Source organism: Camelus bactrianus, chromosome 17, assembly GCF_048773025.1.
Source record: "Camelus bactrianus isolate YW-2024 breed Bactrian camel chromosome 17, ASM4877302v1, whole genome shotgun sequence".
NCBI lineage: Eukaryota > Metazoa > Chordata > Mammalia > Artiodactyla > Camelidae > Camelus > Camelus bactrianus.
In genome coordinates, this window is record NC_133555.1 from 22,795,376 (window position 1) to 22,813,423 (window position 18,048).

The 18,048-nt window shown below is 43.5% G+C and overlaps 1 protein-coding gene across 16 annotated transcripts in view; it reads right to left on the reverse strand.

Moving 5' to 3' along the window:
* The window catches only part of ATXN7 (ataxin 7), a 142,654-nt gene that overhangs the window by 39,357 nt on the left and 85,249 nt on the right, over nucleotides 1–18,048 (reverse strand). The window contains exon 1 of one of the 16 annotated variants that reach the window (XM_074344555.1): nucleotides 8,698–8,896. The exons of the other annotated variants lie outside the window; for them this stretch is intronic. Within the exon in view, the coding sequence (XP_074200656.1) occupies nucleotides 8,698–8,764 (67 nt within the window). The 5' untranslated portion in view covers nucleotides 8,765–8,896. Of the gene's footprint in view, nucleotides 1–8,697; nucleotides 8,897–18,048 lie in introns of those variants that run through there. 16 annotated transcript variants of the gene reach the window in all.

Consider the following 18,048-nt stretch of genomic DNA (forward strand, 5'->3'; position numbering starts at 1 on the left):
CACTTTCAGACAGTCCACCATGAAACAGGGTACCACCCACAGCTGAGATGCTTCCAGAACAATAATACCTATAAAACAATAGGTTTGATAAGCGTGTACTATTTTTCTGACATACATTAAGATAATTAAATATTAAAGTTAAATATTCATCCATACTCATCCACAGAAATCATCTTAGGTACCCCTCCAGTGGCAGCGTACTGAAGGCACACCACCACATCTGCGCTACAAAGAGGAATCAAACTCCCGAACAGAACCGTGACTTCTAGGAAGTTCACTCCTTTCACTGTTCTCAGGGTATCACAAATCTCAAGCGAGTGTCTCAGAGTCAAAATGATGTATTTCCCCTTGTATCAAATGATGTAAATAAAACTCCCAATCTAACTAAAACATAGTCCGTTCTGCTACAATGCTTGTTTTGAAAACAGAAACTTATTCTGAAGCCACTGATATAATAAGGAACACGGTGGAGATGATGACATTTTGCATTTGCAAGATTTCATCTGTAAGAAGCACTAGGTGAACAAAGAAAACTACACCCAGCTGACCTGGGGCGCGTGGGAATACACAAAGCACCCCCCCTCAGCCTGCTCCCCCAAACACCCACCACCCAGCTCAGTTCACAGCATGGATGTTAGGAGCCACACCAGCCACATCAGGTGCGAGCACTTGTCCTCGATTTCAGATAACCTTCCTTCCACCACTTCACAGTAAGTTGCAACCCTTCTGAGGTCTACTTCCGCAAGCAAACATCAGGTTGTTTTCAAAGGATATTGTCATATTAGAACTCATACTTGTTTTTAACCATTTAATCCACATAAAACTGTGCTGCCGTTTTTGCTAGGTCCCCACCTCTTTCTGCATGTGTCACTGATGAAGTTCTGCATGCTGTGCATATCATCCCATTTTTCCAATGAGTCTCACGTGGTTCTTATTGCACAATCTTGCACAGTGCAGTAATTTTTTAGGAATGCATGTTGTGTTAGCGCAGAACTGGCTGCAACTTCAAGCTTGTCCTTTCAACTTTCTAGTCCCCTCCTAGTCTCTTCTCCCGAGTTTCTTTGTTTAATGCATTTTTTCCCCTTGCCTATTCACTTTTGATATGGGATTTCACACTACAAAGTCAAGACTCGAAGCTTCCCAACGTTAAAAGTTAGCTGATGTATCAATAACATTTCAAAGAAGTTGTATATTCTACTTCAACAATAAAAGCTATTTAAAAACCAAGAAAGGTAATCTATCGTGTGAATTTGTTCCATTCACTAAAACTTAAAGCAGACCATGTGTGTATATAACTGAGATTCTGGCTGAAAAGTGCCAGCTCAAATCCTTATCATGCTGCTGAATTAAGTCGTTCCTTCACATCATGGTCTGGTAACTTATTCTCTGGAAAGGGCGGCATCTGGCTTTCCCTTCACGAGAAAGCAAAGAGGAAAAACCAAATTTAATTATAGTTGAGTTGGACTCTCCCCAGCCTTTCACATTGGGCTTTTATTTTTCTTAAGATTTTAAACTGGGCTTCCAACTTAAAAAAAAAAAGTGTTTCTAGATCAAAAGAGACATGGGCAAGTCATGGGTAGGGTTAGGGACCTTATATTAAGTGGACAAAGTGGTGGCCAGATGCTAAGCATAACTGCAGTGTGGTTTGGTGAGGAGTCCAAGTTGAATTTTCAAAGCACTCCTCTCTCCGGGGTCTGGCATCAGCCCAGAGGAAGCACACTCCGTCCCTGGGTGAGGAGTGGTGCACTGTGACCGGCTCCCACAGGAGGGAGAGAGAGGCAGACCCACAGACGGACACATACAGATACAGCGAAAGACAGAGCAGGGCCAGAAAGACAGACATGGCTGAGTGTGTGATGGTGCGGTGCAGGCTGCCCAGGCAGACAGGTAGGCGTGGAGACAGAGACGGACGGGAGCTGGGGGAGAGGAAGAGGTGGATGCACAGGGCTTTCTTCCCCGGCTGGCCTGAACACGTGACACCACTGCAGGCAAGGGCAGGATACTGGGGCGGGTCGGGGACAGGACAGCTTTTCTGTAATTGTGGATTTACGCTGAGATTTTCAAAATATTTAAATATTGACACCTAGGTACAAATCAAAAAGGAATTCAAAGCAAATAATTACATCATTTAAAGTCATATATATTGCTTTGAAAATAACTAAAAATAATTCATGATGCTCAAGTGTCAAAGTCAGGAGACAGACTGAAAATCCAGGCAAAAGAAACTGTAACTTCAAATCACTCATGATCAGAAAAAATCTAGAAGGATACTTGTCCAATGTTTTTTAAGTGTTTATCCCTGGGACTACAGGTCTATTTTTAAAAATTTTTTGCATAAGGCTTAATCTTTCTATAAGAAATATGGTTTACGTGATTATCAAATACCTACTTTTAAAAAAGAGAGATCATTTGGTGTTCCGGCCTCAATTTCACACCCAGCAAGGCCCACCACCATCCAGGGGCACAGTGTCAGTGAGTCCCACTCCCCATGTGCATCGCGCAAGAGCAGGCCAGAGTGGCTCACAGCTCAGAGAAGCTCACAGAACGATCTTTACTTCAGGCCCTTTCCTTGTATCTTACTAAACCTTTTATTCACCTTTTATAATCTGAACAAGGGCCTGATGGCAAGTCTCACCTCCGACAACAGCCACAACAGCTAACTACTGTTTACTGGGCAGGCGCCACGCTACACAGTGTACAGGGATTCTCTCGTTTAGTGCTAACCATTGTCCCACAGAGCAGACGCTGTCATGAGCCTCACTTTCCAGATGAGAAAGTCAAGATTTTAAAGGACTCAAGTCAGCTGCCCAACGTCACCCAGCTAATGAAGCAGGGTCAGGATGCAATCCCAGACAGGCTAACTCTAGCGCCCAGGCTGGACCACACTACAACCCGCCTGCCCTTAGGTGGTGTTATCAGCAGGCGATGCGTGGTCCGAAGGCAGGCAGAAGGGAGGAGTGAAGGATGGGGCATGGGGCATACACGATGTTTCCAAGCACTCAGCAAAAGCAGGCGATTAGCACAAAGGCCTGCACAGGCGGAACATACAACAAGCTCAAAACAAGAGTTTTGGTAAATCTGGGGTGGGGATCCAGAATTTGTTTAAGGGGAACCCAGGTTGCTCTGGATTTAACCTTTCTATTTTGGAAGTGGCTACCTCTCTAGCTATGGGTGTCAGCTAATGCAGCATTTTTCCCCCTCCCTCTGGGGTCTTAAAACATCAAGGATGGTTTGAAGAATGAGTTTTGGTAGAAAGTGCCAGTCAGGGCTGCCTTTCTGGCTTGGCTAAAAAGAGTCACTTACGAAGCTCCCACATGGATATGCCCTACAGAGAACCCAGGAGAAGGAGCAGCAAACAGCTGTTCTATACAATGAGGCTGGCCCCACCAACCAGCACCATTACACACGTGTCTAGTCACTCACTGGTCCTGGTCGCCTTCCCAGCAGAGGCTGTCGGTCAGTCTTAACTAACCAGCCTGAATAGAACCCCAAGTAAAACAAAAATACCTTTTTTTTCTTTTAAGGGAGTGACAACTTTGGGTGAGGTAACAACTTTGAAGTCAGAGACACGTGGGTTCAAATCCTTGCTCTGCCACTTACCAGCTGGGTGACCCTGGGCGACGACCTGACACCATCTACCTTGGCAGCCTCTTCAGCAGCCCAGCCTACCTTGCACGGCCGTAGGGGATTAAGTGACAGCGCTGTAAAGCCTGCCGCCCAGGGCTGACTGTGGGCCAGCTACTGGGAACTCCACAGGGAGGGAGACAGAGGACCCGGTAGTGCAGCTGATGCCGTTACGGCCTCAAGTGAGGACCACCCGCGGATTAGCCAAGCAGGCAGAAATCACTGAAGAACAAACCAAACCCACTGTGCTCTACGTTATCTTCTCCAGTGTGGGACCGACTTAGTTTATGTATTTAGTTTCTATGTCAGTCCAGGAAGATACTGAGCTCCTCTCAGCCAAGAGCTCAGAAGAACTTCTAGAATTCATTTAAAAAAGTGAATAAATTCACACACCAACCAAAAAAAGGTGCTCATTCAAGTTGAAGTTATTTTGTAAGTAAAAAGCTGGCTCATTTTTTCCTGACAGAACAGAGTCCCTGAGTCACTGAGGAAGAACTGCAGGTGAAAAGGAAAAAAGTGAAGATCAAGTTTATGGATCCAAGGGTTGCAGTTTTACACAGATTATCAAAGTAATCATTCCTGAAACTCACATATTTTTCTCTAAATGAAACTCACACTTTTGGATGGATCGGGTCAGGTAAGTTTAAACTTCCCTGAGTAAGAGCACTCTGTTATGGAAAGGCCTTATGAGAAACACCAACCCACACTTCAAGGCAGCCATGACCTCAAGGGGTCTCTGACAGCCCCATTCTGCTAATGCTCTACAAACATTCCCATTTTAAGCAAGGATTTTTAATAATCAAGCTTACACATGGTTGTAAGGTGTAGAACACAGGTAAACATTTACAGACCCTTTGGTGGGGCACTGCAAGTTGTAATTACGTACACCAAAAGCTCAGTTTAGAAACGGGGCCATTCATTAAGCAGCCCCTTCACAAAATTAATTAAATTGTTTATTTTGACATCCAGGTTGAAAATAACTGCAATGTGCCACTACACAGTTCCCAGTTAACCCACACTAACCATCCTACTTTACGTTCAGGCCATCAAACACAACGCATGGGGGAGTCAAACTGACATCATGTGTCTTTCCTAGGGATTATGACCACCTCCCTTTTGCAACGTCCAAGACCAGGACCCGAGGCAGACTGTCAAGACTGCATATATATCTCTCAGAACTTCTTTCTTATACATCTACTTCACTCCACATCAGTGTTTTCCCTAAACATCTGAGATCTTTTATCACATCTACACATAATCTAGACTATTATTTACTTAATCTATTTTTTAAAAGTTCAGTGGCTGACCAGGCATACCTAATTCAGCATTATCCTAAGCAACATCTGTGAAACCATGACTTTGGGTCTGACGTACCGATTTTTCCCCTAATATTAAAAAACAAACAAACAAACAAACAAAACCTGGCACACCTTTAAAGTCACACCACGGACTATGCATGGACATAAAGCATTTAACGATGTCTCCTCGCGACCTTCACTGTCAATTTTTCCCTGTAAATATTCTTATTCTTTTCTGAAAGCTCTCTCATGTGTCTGACTAGCAAACTCGGTCCAACTCCACTCCTTGTCATCACATATTCTGTTTTAATCCTAAAATCTACTTTTTCATTCATCCAATTTCTGGAGGGTCCCCATGGACTTGATTGGACTACTCCAGGGTGAGCCGGGCACAGTGTGATGCTAAAAAGGAGGCAAACTGGTGGGACTGTGCCCAGAACATTCAAATCTCAAGTTGGGGAATCCAGAGCTGATCTGTGACACACAGTTCCTCAAAGGACAGTTCAGCCAAAATTGGCGCCAGGAGGCAGCCTCAGAGCATGCTTAGGTGGGTTACAAATGGCACAGAAAAACAGCGAGGAAGAAAAAGTCTTTACCACAAAGCACTCGGCATCATTTCCACTAGAGAGATTTAACTGAAAAGGATGATTTCAACACTGGCTGCCCTAACAAATTAGTCTCCAACTGCGACTTCTGCCAAATGCTTTTCTCCTCCCCCTAATGCAGAGGCGCTTTTAAATTAAAACGTAACGGGAAAGTGCAGAGAAGAGTCATTTACAGCACTTGGGCCACTTGAAACAACTTTTCGCCAAGGTCTATAATCAAATTATCAAGCTCTTGAAGTCAGTGCTTTATGACGGAAATAAAAGCCCCACTAAAGTATTCCAGGTCTCCTGGCATTTCCACGTCTCTGGGCAGGATGCGCACTGCAGCATCCCCATTCACACTGGCTGGATGAAAGGGAACAGATCACAAAGGGCAGATTACAAGCGAGAACGACTCTGACTCCGGTGGGGGAGGGGACCGGCGTGAATGGATTGTAAATAATGTTGCTAAGAAAGGCGCGCAGATATGGCAACCTCCAATAATCCTCCGGCCAGGAATTCTTCCCATGGGGGCTGTTCTTTCCGAACTTTGCTTTCAAGTATGTGAGAATTATGAAACACTTACTGAGTATCTGAGGGTAGCCCTTCCCTGCCGCCCTAACTTGTAGCTCTTTGCAAACGTTCCTTAAAAATGGCTTTAAAAAACTCCAAGTACTTACTTTATTAAAGGAGGTGGAATGATAGAGAAGGAGGCGGTACTAAAGGTGTAGCAACTGATCGTCTCAGCTGTGAACATAACATTTCTTCATAACCGTCCTCATAAGACATCGTGGTTAAGGAAAACTGAATGGCTTGAATAACCAGTTCACTTCCTTGAGGGGGCCCTTCTTACGCTCCTGCAACCCTGTTCAAGGTGCAGACTTTGAACTGAGGGTTATCGTCATGATCTCAAACAGACAGACACAGATGTTTTTAGCAGAAGTACCTCGGGGGAAAAGACTGCTGCCGCCTCGAGCAAAACACAGTCACCAAATATGCCACCTCTGTGATCCTGCCATCACCAATTCTGACCACGGGACATCATGCAGTGAGCGACATGCTGGCCAACACTCCTACTTTGCCAACAGTCAGAAGGACACCTCTCTGCTGTCCTCAGGACACACAGTGTTACCCAAACGACACAGCAAGCACTCACCCTGCCTGAAACAAACCCGATCTCATGGTCTGAGTGATGCACAGCATTTCACCCAAATTTGCCCCCTTGTCTCCCTCCCACCCACTGACTTGAAATGTCTGTATGCCTCAGGAATCAACATGTGAAAAGAAAAAAGAGCCAAACCCCAAAACTCCACTCCAACTACTCCTGGTTTAATCCTTTATCGGGGTGTGGTGGGGTGGGGTGGGGGCACGAAGCATCCTACATGTTTAGTGACTTATCATTACAAATTTAGCCTTCCAGTTTGTTAATATCTTACGCAGCTCCAACATCAACACCTTCAGTCCTGACACAAGCCCCTCCGTAGTCACGTTTTGGGCCTGGGTCCCAGTTCTTCCCTAATGGATGATACAAAGCTATCATCAAAACGCCAAAAGAGAATTAAGAAAAACAAGCTATGCCTTTACCACTCCAATCCAATTTTCTCACACACACACACACACACACAAGTAGGGAGAGAGAATTAAAGGAACCTTGCAGAACTCAAACTAGAAGAGTTATCTCCATTTGTCTTTGTTTTGTTTTTTTAAATGAAAACTTCTGTGCAGGAATCCCCTCAGGGAGCACTGCCCTCTCAGGCCAAAAGGGAGCAGCAAGTCCAAGGTGCAACGGACTGACAGCACCATCTGCTGCAAAGTGCTGCGCCGAGGCTCCAAGCCACATCCTTACTGCTATTTCCCACTAGTTCTGATCCTTCATATTCTACTTCGGGGTGGGGGGAGGTGCAGGGCAGAAGGAGTGAGCAAGGAGGAGTGAGATCTTTGAACTTGGCGGAGTAACAAAAACCTCAAACTCAGAACACAACCCTTAATGCTCCTCCTGAAACACAATGTTACTGAGGAATGGGTGATTCAAGACTTAACAATGCCAATGTTTTCAATGAGTTTGCAGCACGTGTTTTTTTTTCCCCCTGAAGGGAGAGGACAGCATTTGCCCCACCTACAGGCTGGGGATGGTCAACTAATAAACACCAAAAGCGATATTCAAAAACAAAACCAGGAACAGCAAAACTAAAACTGCCTGACAAGAAAGACACGAGTTTTGAGAAAAATCCATGTTAGGGAACTGACAGCAATTCGATTAAAGGTTTAAAAATCTGTTTGCATTTAAAGTCCTGCAAACCGGTAGCTAAATTTCAACCGCAATTAAAACCATCCGGTCAAGCTCATTACCGCAGAAGGCATGAAATGTGAATCCAGTGAAAACTAAAGAACTCAACTGTCACCTCACTTCCTGCTTGCAGACCGACAGGAGACGGTTAAGGTAGCTTGGAGGACAGCCGCCCAACCCTCCGGGGAAGAATCCGCTGCGCCGTGCTGGCTACCTTAATAACACAACTGAAAAAAAAAAAGTCTTTTCTGGCAGTCAGTCAGTAATTAAATTTTTATACACTCAATTTAAGTTACTGAATGACTTCCCAGGGTGACTGCTTGTATTTTCGAGTTGTTCTTCCCCTTGACGGTGTCCTGCTTGAAACTTTGCTGTGGATTTGAAATATCTGACAAAACAGCTCGCAAACACCTTCTACAGGAAACACTGTGCACGGCCTGTCATGAAACCTCATTTACCGCAAGTGAGATAAAAACCGAACAGTTCAAGCGTGTTACAACGTCCCTCCATGTTTAGCGAGCGCCGGAACCGACGCGCTCCCCGTCCTGCGCTGCGGGAACTGTCGGGTGCAAACCTCAGCATTTTGCTGGAGTTAATAGCAAACTCAACTCCTGTCTGCGCTTGACCTTTGGCCGGATCACTCAAATGACATTTCGGAATGGCTCCTGCGGACGGCTCGCGGCGCTAATCCCCTCCCGCCGCGGCCACCCCTCGGCCCTGCAGAGCTCGCCGCCGCCCGCCCGGGGCCGGCCCGGGGAGGGGAAGGAAGGAGGCCTGCGCCAACCCTGCCCGCTCGCGCGGGTCCCCGGAACGTTAGCGAAGGCCGACCCCACCTTCCGCCCGCTCGTCCAGAACCGGGCCCCGGGCCAAGCCCGGCCTCTGAAAACTGCCTCGGAAAACTTACCCGGCGGAGCTCTCAGCCCTCGTGCGGAGGAACGGCTGCTCTGGAGAGGCTTCTCATTACCTTCCATTCACAGAATTTGGTTGTGCTTCATTGCACACTTGCTACTGCGCGCTTGCATCATGACTTGGGTCTGCCCACCAACTCCAAATATGCTCCATGTTTGGTCTTATGTAACATTTGCTACTACTGTAAAAAGCACTTGAATTACAAAGGTCCTGGCAGATCAACAGAAAACAAGGGGAGGAGTCTAATTTCATCTAATATGGTCATACAAGGCGTCCTGGCTGGTGTAAATTAATCCTTTCCTTTGAAAGGCAACTTGCCAAACTAAGGAAGACGGAATTTATAAATTTAACCTGCTAAACTGTGAAGTACTCACACCCTGATTTTTCTGAACAACTTTAACCTGACAACGACTACCAGGTATATTAGAAAATTTACATGATTCATTACACATCTACATTTTAAGCCTTGACAGACCTAGACGTTTTAACGTTATACATTTCCACAAATATAGCAGGAGTCTTTCTCCACATTCGATTTCTCCATTAGCTACACTTAAAAAAAAAAATAGAAGTTTGTTATCCTGAAACATAGTTTTCCTTCCTAAATCTAATAGGAAAGGTCTTAACCCATTTTACATGCATGTTTGTAAAATATGTCTAATATCAGAAGAATATACACCTGACTGTCTGGAGTTCAGTGATTATTGGACGACTGACTAAAGCTGGGGAACTTTTATACTTTTAACCAAAAACTGCTCTACGCGGCTCTTTGTAAACAGTGCCTCCCCAGGTCAGCTGTTTGCCCATCTCAGCCCTATTACACTCCCCACATCACTACTCGGTCTTGTCAATTGCCGAAGCTTACTGTCAAACAGACATGGAAAAAAGCAGCCAACTAATCTGAGTTTTATGATAATACAGGCTGCACACATAAATAGAGTCAGATGCCTCATAGTTCAGAATGAACACTTTTAAATGTCAAAAGGAGGGGGGAAATTCCTCCACAGAATACCATCACCCAATACAGAATATTTGGCAAAAAGTCATGAATTACATGTGTGGAAAAGATTTGGCCTTGGAAGGGGTGGGAAAGAGTTGTGAGGCATAGGAAATGGCTTCTGTTGGACTAGACACAAATTTTAACCTTACTCTAAAACAAAAGAATCGTAGCCACACTGCTTTATTTCCACAGCAAGCATTCAGATCCTAACCGTGGCAGCAATATTACGATCCAGAGGGTTTTCTGAAATTTTTTTTCCCCAGACTTCTTACAAGCATATTCCAACAAGGCAAAACTATGGTGGTCCTTAAGATTAAAAGACATCAGAAGAACATAGGAAAGAGCTCTCAAGCAGGACTTAGAAGCACAGGCGGAGCAAATCTTTCCAAAGTTAATTAGCAAAAACAAGACTTTTAGGTTAATTCACTGAAGGGTTTCTTAAGATAGGAAAAAAAAAAAAAAACCTCGCTGTACCACTGACTGCAACAGGTCTTAGCATTGCTCCCTGCACCCATCTGCCCTCGCCCTTCCCAGGAGACAGCTGAGGAGGCTCCTCGATGTCATCAATGCCCGAACAGAACTGGGATAAGAGGACCTTCCTCAGACTAAGGCTCAGGTCCACATCACTGCACCCATCAGACTGGACCCAGACTCCGTGCCATCCTCCCAGCACAAATGCTTGCCTTTCTAATGCTCCCTTTTGTAGATGGTGACAGTCCTGAGGGAAATGGTCATTACGAGAACCAGCCAACCCACAACAATTCTGGGAACGAAGTTTTTCTGTAACCCTGAGGAATTTCAGAGTGAACTCTGGCAAATGTCCTTAAATGCTACAGATACACGTCTGCATTTAACTTCACATATCAACAAGAAAGAATTCAAATTTATTTCAAGACCTACATCAAAAAAAAAAAGGGATGAATGATCATGCAAGCCGGAAAAATAAAAATTTGTATAATAAGAATGTCCAAAAATACACAAAAACTGGGCATGTAAAGTTCAGATGGAACTTTTAAACACACACCTCTCTTAATGCCCTGAGTGAACTGTTTAACTAAACATCACCCTGTTCTGCTTGGAAACCATTATTATTATTTTCTTCAAACCATTTCCCAATATCCTAACCAAATAAAGCTTACACTGATGTTAAATCTCCCCATGACGGTTCATATTTCAGGGCCTAGGTCTGGGGACATGGTCACATTTCTTTTCCCTTATGAAAAAAATAAACATACTACTGACTAAAAAAAGACTACAGACTAAAATACTGTTTTAATAGAACAACATCCATGCCTTACAGACCAAAAATTATAGGTGCTGGCTGCGGCGGGGATGGTGTGCACTCGTCAGTTTCACTCCGGCTGCACAAAGGGAGCCCTGAGCCGACACAAATCCTCCCGTGGATCTGCCGCTCACAGCGGACCAGCGGACCAGCAGCAGCCAGGAGGGGCGGCCAGGGCCCGGTCCCGGTCCGCAGCCTCAGCGCTTTCACTCATGTGGCCTGGGCCAGAGACTTCTGTCCCTCGGGGTCTGTGTCCTCCTGTGGGAAGCACTGACCGTGCCCCCTCGAACCGGGCCATGAGGAGGTGACACATGCGCTGCAGGGCCCAGCACTTCTCCTCAAACGCTCTGTAAATCTTAGCTACTCCGACTAGAAAGACGGAGACGCTGGATAGTGGGTACCATTTGAAATGAAGGAAGAATAAAGAGAAAGACAGCAGTTTCCGTTCTGGAAATTAGCGAAGTCCCCAACAAATCTTGGGATCTCCTAAATCCACTCGTGAGAAGCCAGCGGAGGTGTCATCTGGCTGTCCTGCAGGGCAACAGACAAGCTGTTGGCAGTTGGGAAATCCTGTGTTCCTGTCACGGTGGCGGCCAGTTCTCCGGTTTACAGGAGCATAACAAGTCTCCACTAACTCCACTCCACTGTCTCAGCAGGCTGGGCGAGTTATAATTGGCCTTAATTGGCACTTACAGGAGCTTTAACATTCCTTACCTGCTGCCAAGGAGCACTTGAAAGGGGGAGAAAGTATTTTCAAACTTGGAAATACCAAGCAATTCATTCAGCTGTGGGCCTGGAAGCCTGCTATCCAGAACCAGATTAGCTTCACCAAGAAATGTTGCTATGTTATTATCCAGCGCTCATTAGGTACTCACGCCGGATTAGGAGAGGCGGGAGATGAAGTTTAAATGGGGATAATTCACCTTGGGGGCTAATGCCACGCAGCAGCCTTCCTCTGGCTGGCATCATCTGACCTTCCTGGTGGATGCTCCTTCAGGGCTCAGACACACTTCGTGTGTGTGTCCCTTTTCAGCTGTTCTGATTGTTCAGAGGCAGGCAAATCAAGTCTAACCTCGCAGCCTGATTTACATAGGCTTTGTGTTAACCACAGTCTGACCTCAGCCCAGTCATTATTTGATACACAAAGTGAACACTGTTAAAAGGTGACCGATCACACCAAAAGCAAGGAGGATAATGAGATCAGAAATAAAACTGACAGCAGGTTTTCACTGGCCCCGCAATTAATCCCAACAGAAACTGTTAGCCTCTAGGAGGTGACACAGGTTTGCGGAGGAATCCCAGCCTACTAGAACTAGATTTCTTCCCTAAGGTAAATTTCATGCATGAATTTACCTTTTCATGAATAGAGATTTCCCATAAATGCCAGGAAAGCTGCATGTAATTGTTTAAATGAATATTTTTAAAAAATCATCACTCTTGTTTTGAAAGATCTCTTTGCCTCGTAAGAAATATCACTGAAACTTTGAAGATATGTGCTACACTTGCAGTAAAAAAAAAAAGTGGATTTGTTGGTAAAACTGATTCCAAAGTCAAATTACAATTAATCAAATTTGTGCATACGTGTGTAAAACAGTAAAAGGCTTTAGGAGAAAAAAAGAAATGGCAGTTCAGAAAAAGAAATAAAACACCTACTCCTGGTGGGGTTACTCTCATACACGGCTAGTCAAGATACAGAGTATTAACAGCTTTTTGGGAAAACAATCTAGTAGCAGCAACTAACAATGCAAATAAATATTCTTTTTGACCCAGGAATCCCTTCCGGAGACTCCATCCCATAGAAGCAAAGCCAGCAGCAGTTAAGGATGTATATAGCAGGGTGGTTCCTGTTGCTTTGTTAGCAGAGCAAAAAGCAGGAAACAAAGTGAATGTCCACAGACAGAGGGCCTGGCTGAGGAAGCTACCTCACAGTCACACCTTAGAACAGTAAGCAACCATTAAAACGGGGATTAGTGCTATCCCGAGATGTGAAAGGACTTCCATGTGGTTATTATTGAGTAGAAAAGAAGCAGAAGTGTGCATAATAGGATTCATCTTTGGTTCAAACTGTGACCAAAAGCCCTTGCTAATAAGACACGGGATTGTATGTACCTATAAAGAGTTATGAGCGTGAGAAAAAATATAGAAGAATGTATACTAAGTTATGTACTGAGAATGTACCAGGTTACATAGATGGGTTACAGACTGGAGAGGACCAATTACAGCTGGAGCAGGTGCGGAGGCAAAGAGTCAATGAAATAAAAAAGCAGCAGGCTGAACTGAAAACAGCATGTTTGAGGTTATTAAATTTGTGTTATCTATGTAAAAATATGTGATGGGTGTATGCATCTCATATATTCATGTGTCAATCAAAAAAATCCATAAAGAAACTGACTTAACATGTTTTTGTTATTAAAAAATGCACTGTGAAAAAGGCTGGAGAAAAATTTAAACAGCATGAAATGCTGGTATTACATCAAACTGCTTCACTCTGACTACGGTGCCCATCTCGTCTGTCTGGCTAGGCAGACTGTTACAGGACCACAACACAGCACAGTAAGAATCACACAGGAAAAGCGTTGTTAGCCACTCTTGTGAAACAACACCTTACGTTTCTAAAGCTTATTTTAAATCTTCTGTATTAGGAGTTTCAAAAATCTTCTAAAAATATCAAGCCTAAGAAGCAATGAAACAAAGTACATGCCAGAGTTTATTCCTGACCTCAGGAGACTATAAATCAAGGACTCTATCACGTGTGATTGGGGGCTGACTGCTTGTATTTGAACTTATTTTAAATGGAAAGAATTACCTTCCCCGAGCTCTCTCTTTTTATTAACTTTCAAACACACAAGAGGAAAAGCTATACAATTTCTTTGAAGTTCAGTTTGAGAACGGCTGTCTTAAGAACGAAATACAAAAGTAAACCTAGAGACTGGGAGTTCAAGACACACAATTTGGAACGAGGAAGGAAACAGCTAATTTTAGCCACTGCCCCCTGTCCCAAGCCAGTTTTATGGGCCTGAACTAATAATGCATGGGAAGAATGATCCCAGCCAGGTGGTAGGTGCCACAGCATAAACAAGCGATAAAAACTCCCTCTTCTGGTCGTCCGTAAGACCACAGCTTAACCGGGTTGACACAGCAAGCGTGTGTATATATTAACTAGTCAACATACAAATTAGAAAGGTCTTCTAGCAAGTATACATAAAACACGGATTTATATCCTGAAATGTCCCCTTTCAAATCTGAAGCACTGCTACTATCCCAATGATTTCTACATGCAGCAGACAACTCCGGAGTGGCACTGGTGAGTATTAACAATTTAGATTGATTGATTGATTGATGCTGCTAGGAACTCACACTTTCACGGCCTCATTCTGGCGGTACAAATCAAGTGTTGAGGTGGTTCACGAAATCCCAGCGACACTAAGCTGGAGGGCGGCTCTGACCAGCCTCCAGGTGGAAAGTCAATATGCTGAAATACTGACAGACATTTGCCAAAGAAGAATGGGTTTTAAAGCACTGCATGTAATAATGTGACACTAAAAATCTAAATGTCTACTGAGGACAGGAGACTGGTTAAATGAAACATATTCATGAAGTGGAATCACAGGCAGTCTTTAAAAAGAAAGAAGTATAATATGCATTAACATGGAAAAATAAGCTAGATTAAACCTTCTAGGGATTATGTTAACCTGTACCCTGGAAAGTAAGATGGAGGAGATTCACTTATCTGCTTGTCTGTTTATCCTCTTTTTTCTCCTTTACAATATGTATGACACCATGTTAACAATGAAAAAAATCAGAATACTTGTATTTTTGTTTCTTAATCAGTAAGTTTTTGTTATCCAAATGAGAGCATGAGAAGTCCCAAGAAAGTGTACACATTCTTTGTTTCTTTTTTTCTTAATTCTTTTTTTTTAGGGGGGTGTGGGTGGGTAATTAGGTTTGCTTGTTTATTTATTTATTTAATGGGGATACTGGGGACTGAACCCAGAACCTTGTGCATGCTAAAAACACGCTCTACCACTGAGCTATACGCTGCCCCCACCCTTTTGTTTCTAGTATCTATGACTCGATTACTGTTTCATTTAAAAAAAAAAAAAAGGAATAAATGACCCCAAAGTTTGGCATCACTACAGTAATTATTTTCTATTCCTACAATCTTCAGACAAGATCTAAAGACAATATAATACATCAAGGCTTTTTATTCAGGTCAGTACACCTCATTAAAAAAAAAAACAAAACACAATGCACATATAAACTTAAAGAAAAACTCCATGGTCCACGGGGTAAGTAAACTCATCCAATTGCTTGAGGCCAAAAATCCCATTAAAATCCTCATTCCTTCTTTTCCCGTATTGTTCAACCCTGATCCATCGGCAGGCCCTGCGGACCTTCGACATCTGTGCAGACTCCTGTTCCATCCACACCTCCCAGCCTCTGCTGCTACAATCTTAACAGAAGCTTTCTCTCCAGGTCCCGCTCTCACCTGGACTAGCACAATACAGCCCACTGATGGTCTCCCTACTCCCACTCTTGCCCTCCACGTCCCACAGAACAACCATAAATCAGATCAAGATGCTTCCGTGCTCAAAACCCTCCCGTGACTTCGCATAGCCTGCACCATCCAGTCCTGACTCCTCCCATCTGGCCCCAGCCACTCTTTCTCCAGCCTCATCCTGGACCCCTCTCCTCCTTGCACCCCGCTTTTCCACCTCCTCAATGGCCTTTCTACCAAGCCCATTTCCACCCCAGGATGCATGCACCTGCTGTTTTCACTGTGTGCAACACTGGTCCCTCCAGATCTCCAAATGACCAGCTCTTTTTCATCACTGCCCTTACTCCTCAGAGCGGCTTTCTTTAACTAGCCTTATCTGCAGTGCCTTGTTGCACATATTCTCTGACATTATCCCCACCATTTACCACTACCTGAAATAGTCACATTTTACTTGATTTCATCTTTCTCAACAGAATATAAGTTGCATGCAATCAAAGACATTTCTTTTTCTAGTTCAGTGGAGAGACAGTAGGTACTCAATAAACATTGGTTAAATGCATGAATAATATCATGGCCAGTTTATTATTTTTTTAAAGAAATCCCAAGGCGCAGATATTAACAAAGGCACAGATTTCAGTATGAAGAAAAATCAATATATTCCATAACTAGAAATTAAAATGCTACTCCTACAAATGGCATAAGTTATACCACTTAAATATACCGGCTTATATAAGGAAGAAAAAAAGATGAAATTTTGTTAGCTAGGGACAGCGTGGTCCTTTACCTGATGCTACTGAAATTATTTGAAAATTTTAATTAGCACCATTTGGCTTGAGGCAAAGAAAAACTGAAGCCACTGCATTAATTTTACATCGTGCTATTCAGTGACAAAATGCTTACAACAAATGGTCAACTTGGAATTTCCTCCGAGAGTTAAACTGAGGTTCACCCTGACTGACATCGCTCACGTTTTGATGTGCCTCTGTTAGTTTGCTCCCTTCCCTGGCTCAGCCCCCGACTGCTGGACAAAGGCCAGGCATGTGTCTTTGAAGCAAAAGAGTGAAGTATTTTTGGCTCTGCTACAAGTTTCAGTCTTTATACTGACTGCAGAAATATGCTGACCAATTCTCTAAAGAGGCTAAAAATGTTATGAGGCTGGAAGAAAAAGAGGAGGAGCTTGGCTTTGAATAGCTACTATGATTTAGGGTTAAATAAAGTAGAACAGGCCGAAGAGAAATCCAATGACTAGGCTAAATCAAATATCTACCTACTACCATTATGTCTTCAAATTACTAAACGTTCTCTCTGATGTAATGGGTTTATGATGCTGACCCAGCGACTCTAAGCAAACTTAAAATTCTACCTGAGCTAGAACATCTGTCATTAATGACAGTTTTGTGACATGTGGAATTCATTACACCTTCTCCAGATTTTCTTTTAACTCTATACACCCTTATTATATGCAAAAGAAACAGATGTAAGTAGATGGAAAACCCAGCCTGGGACATTTTATCTGTGCGAATGAAATTTAATTTAGGAGTTTGATCTGTAAACTGGAAATAAAATCATCCATTCAGTGGGTCACTAAAAATAGGAAATAAGATAACACATGCAAAGCACTTTGTGAATCAAGTACTATAAGAAATTATCACTAGTCTGTGGACTTTTAAATGAATGCCAATCCTAAAAAGATTAAGTATCACTGAATGTTTCAAAGCAGAATAAGACGCAGGTTAAAAGAATGTAGTGCCCAAATTTAGCTAACAGCGGAGAGAAAAAAGAAACATTTTTTCCTTTATCCAAAACTAAGTTACTTCATAGCCAAATAAAATAACTCATTCAAAATACCTGAAGCTGTTACTTTCCTTGTCTAAGTCAATCAAGTGACAAGAGGGAGAGGCTGTTCTTTATCAAACAGCAAAACCTCTGCTTCATGATGCAGATTAACTTATACGCCGGCAATCACTGGCCCCAATTACATGAAATTGTTGTCAACAGGGAGATCGGAATTTTTGGCAGAACCAGCCCATGGGATCTCACAGAGTAAGATTCACTTTGCTCTTACACGAACATTCTTTGAAACCAATTAATTAGCTCAAAAAAGTATGAGTAATTTCTTTTTACGCATCCTCTGATGAAAATGACATTTTAGAAAAATATAATTTATGCTGGCATCTAAAAGAATCCAAGCCACCGCAGTGCACTTCAAGGAACATTAAGTCCAAGCACCGTGTGTGGCCGTTAATTTTACCACATTCGTAATATGTCCAAATGGAGGAAGCGCTAAGAGTGTCTCGACAAGGGTTTCTGCTACAGCTACTTCCACAAAGTTATGAAAAAGACAGGCTTATGACATCCCCCTGCGTGAAGACAGGTCTGACAAAGGGGCACACAGATGTCCTACACACGGCTAACAGCAACCCGGAGCGGCTCAACACGCAGAATCAACGGACAGACGGCAAAGGGCATTTATCTGCGGCCCTTTTGCAGGTGAACATGAGAGGTGAGAATTCTGCTCCCTGGGGATGGCATTTCCTGGGGCTGGGGCTGGCCTCCGTAGACAGCT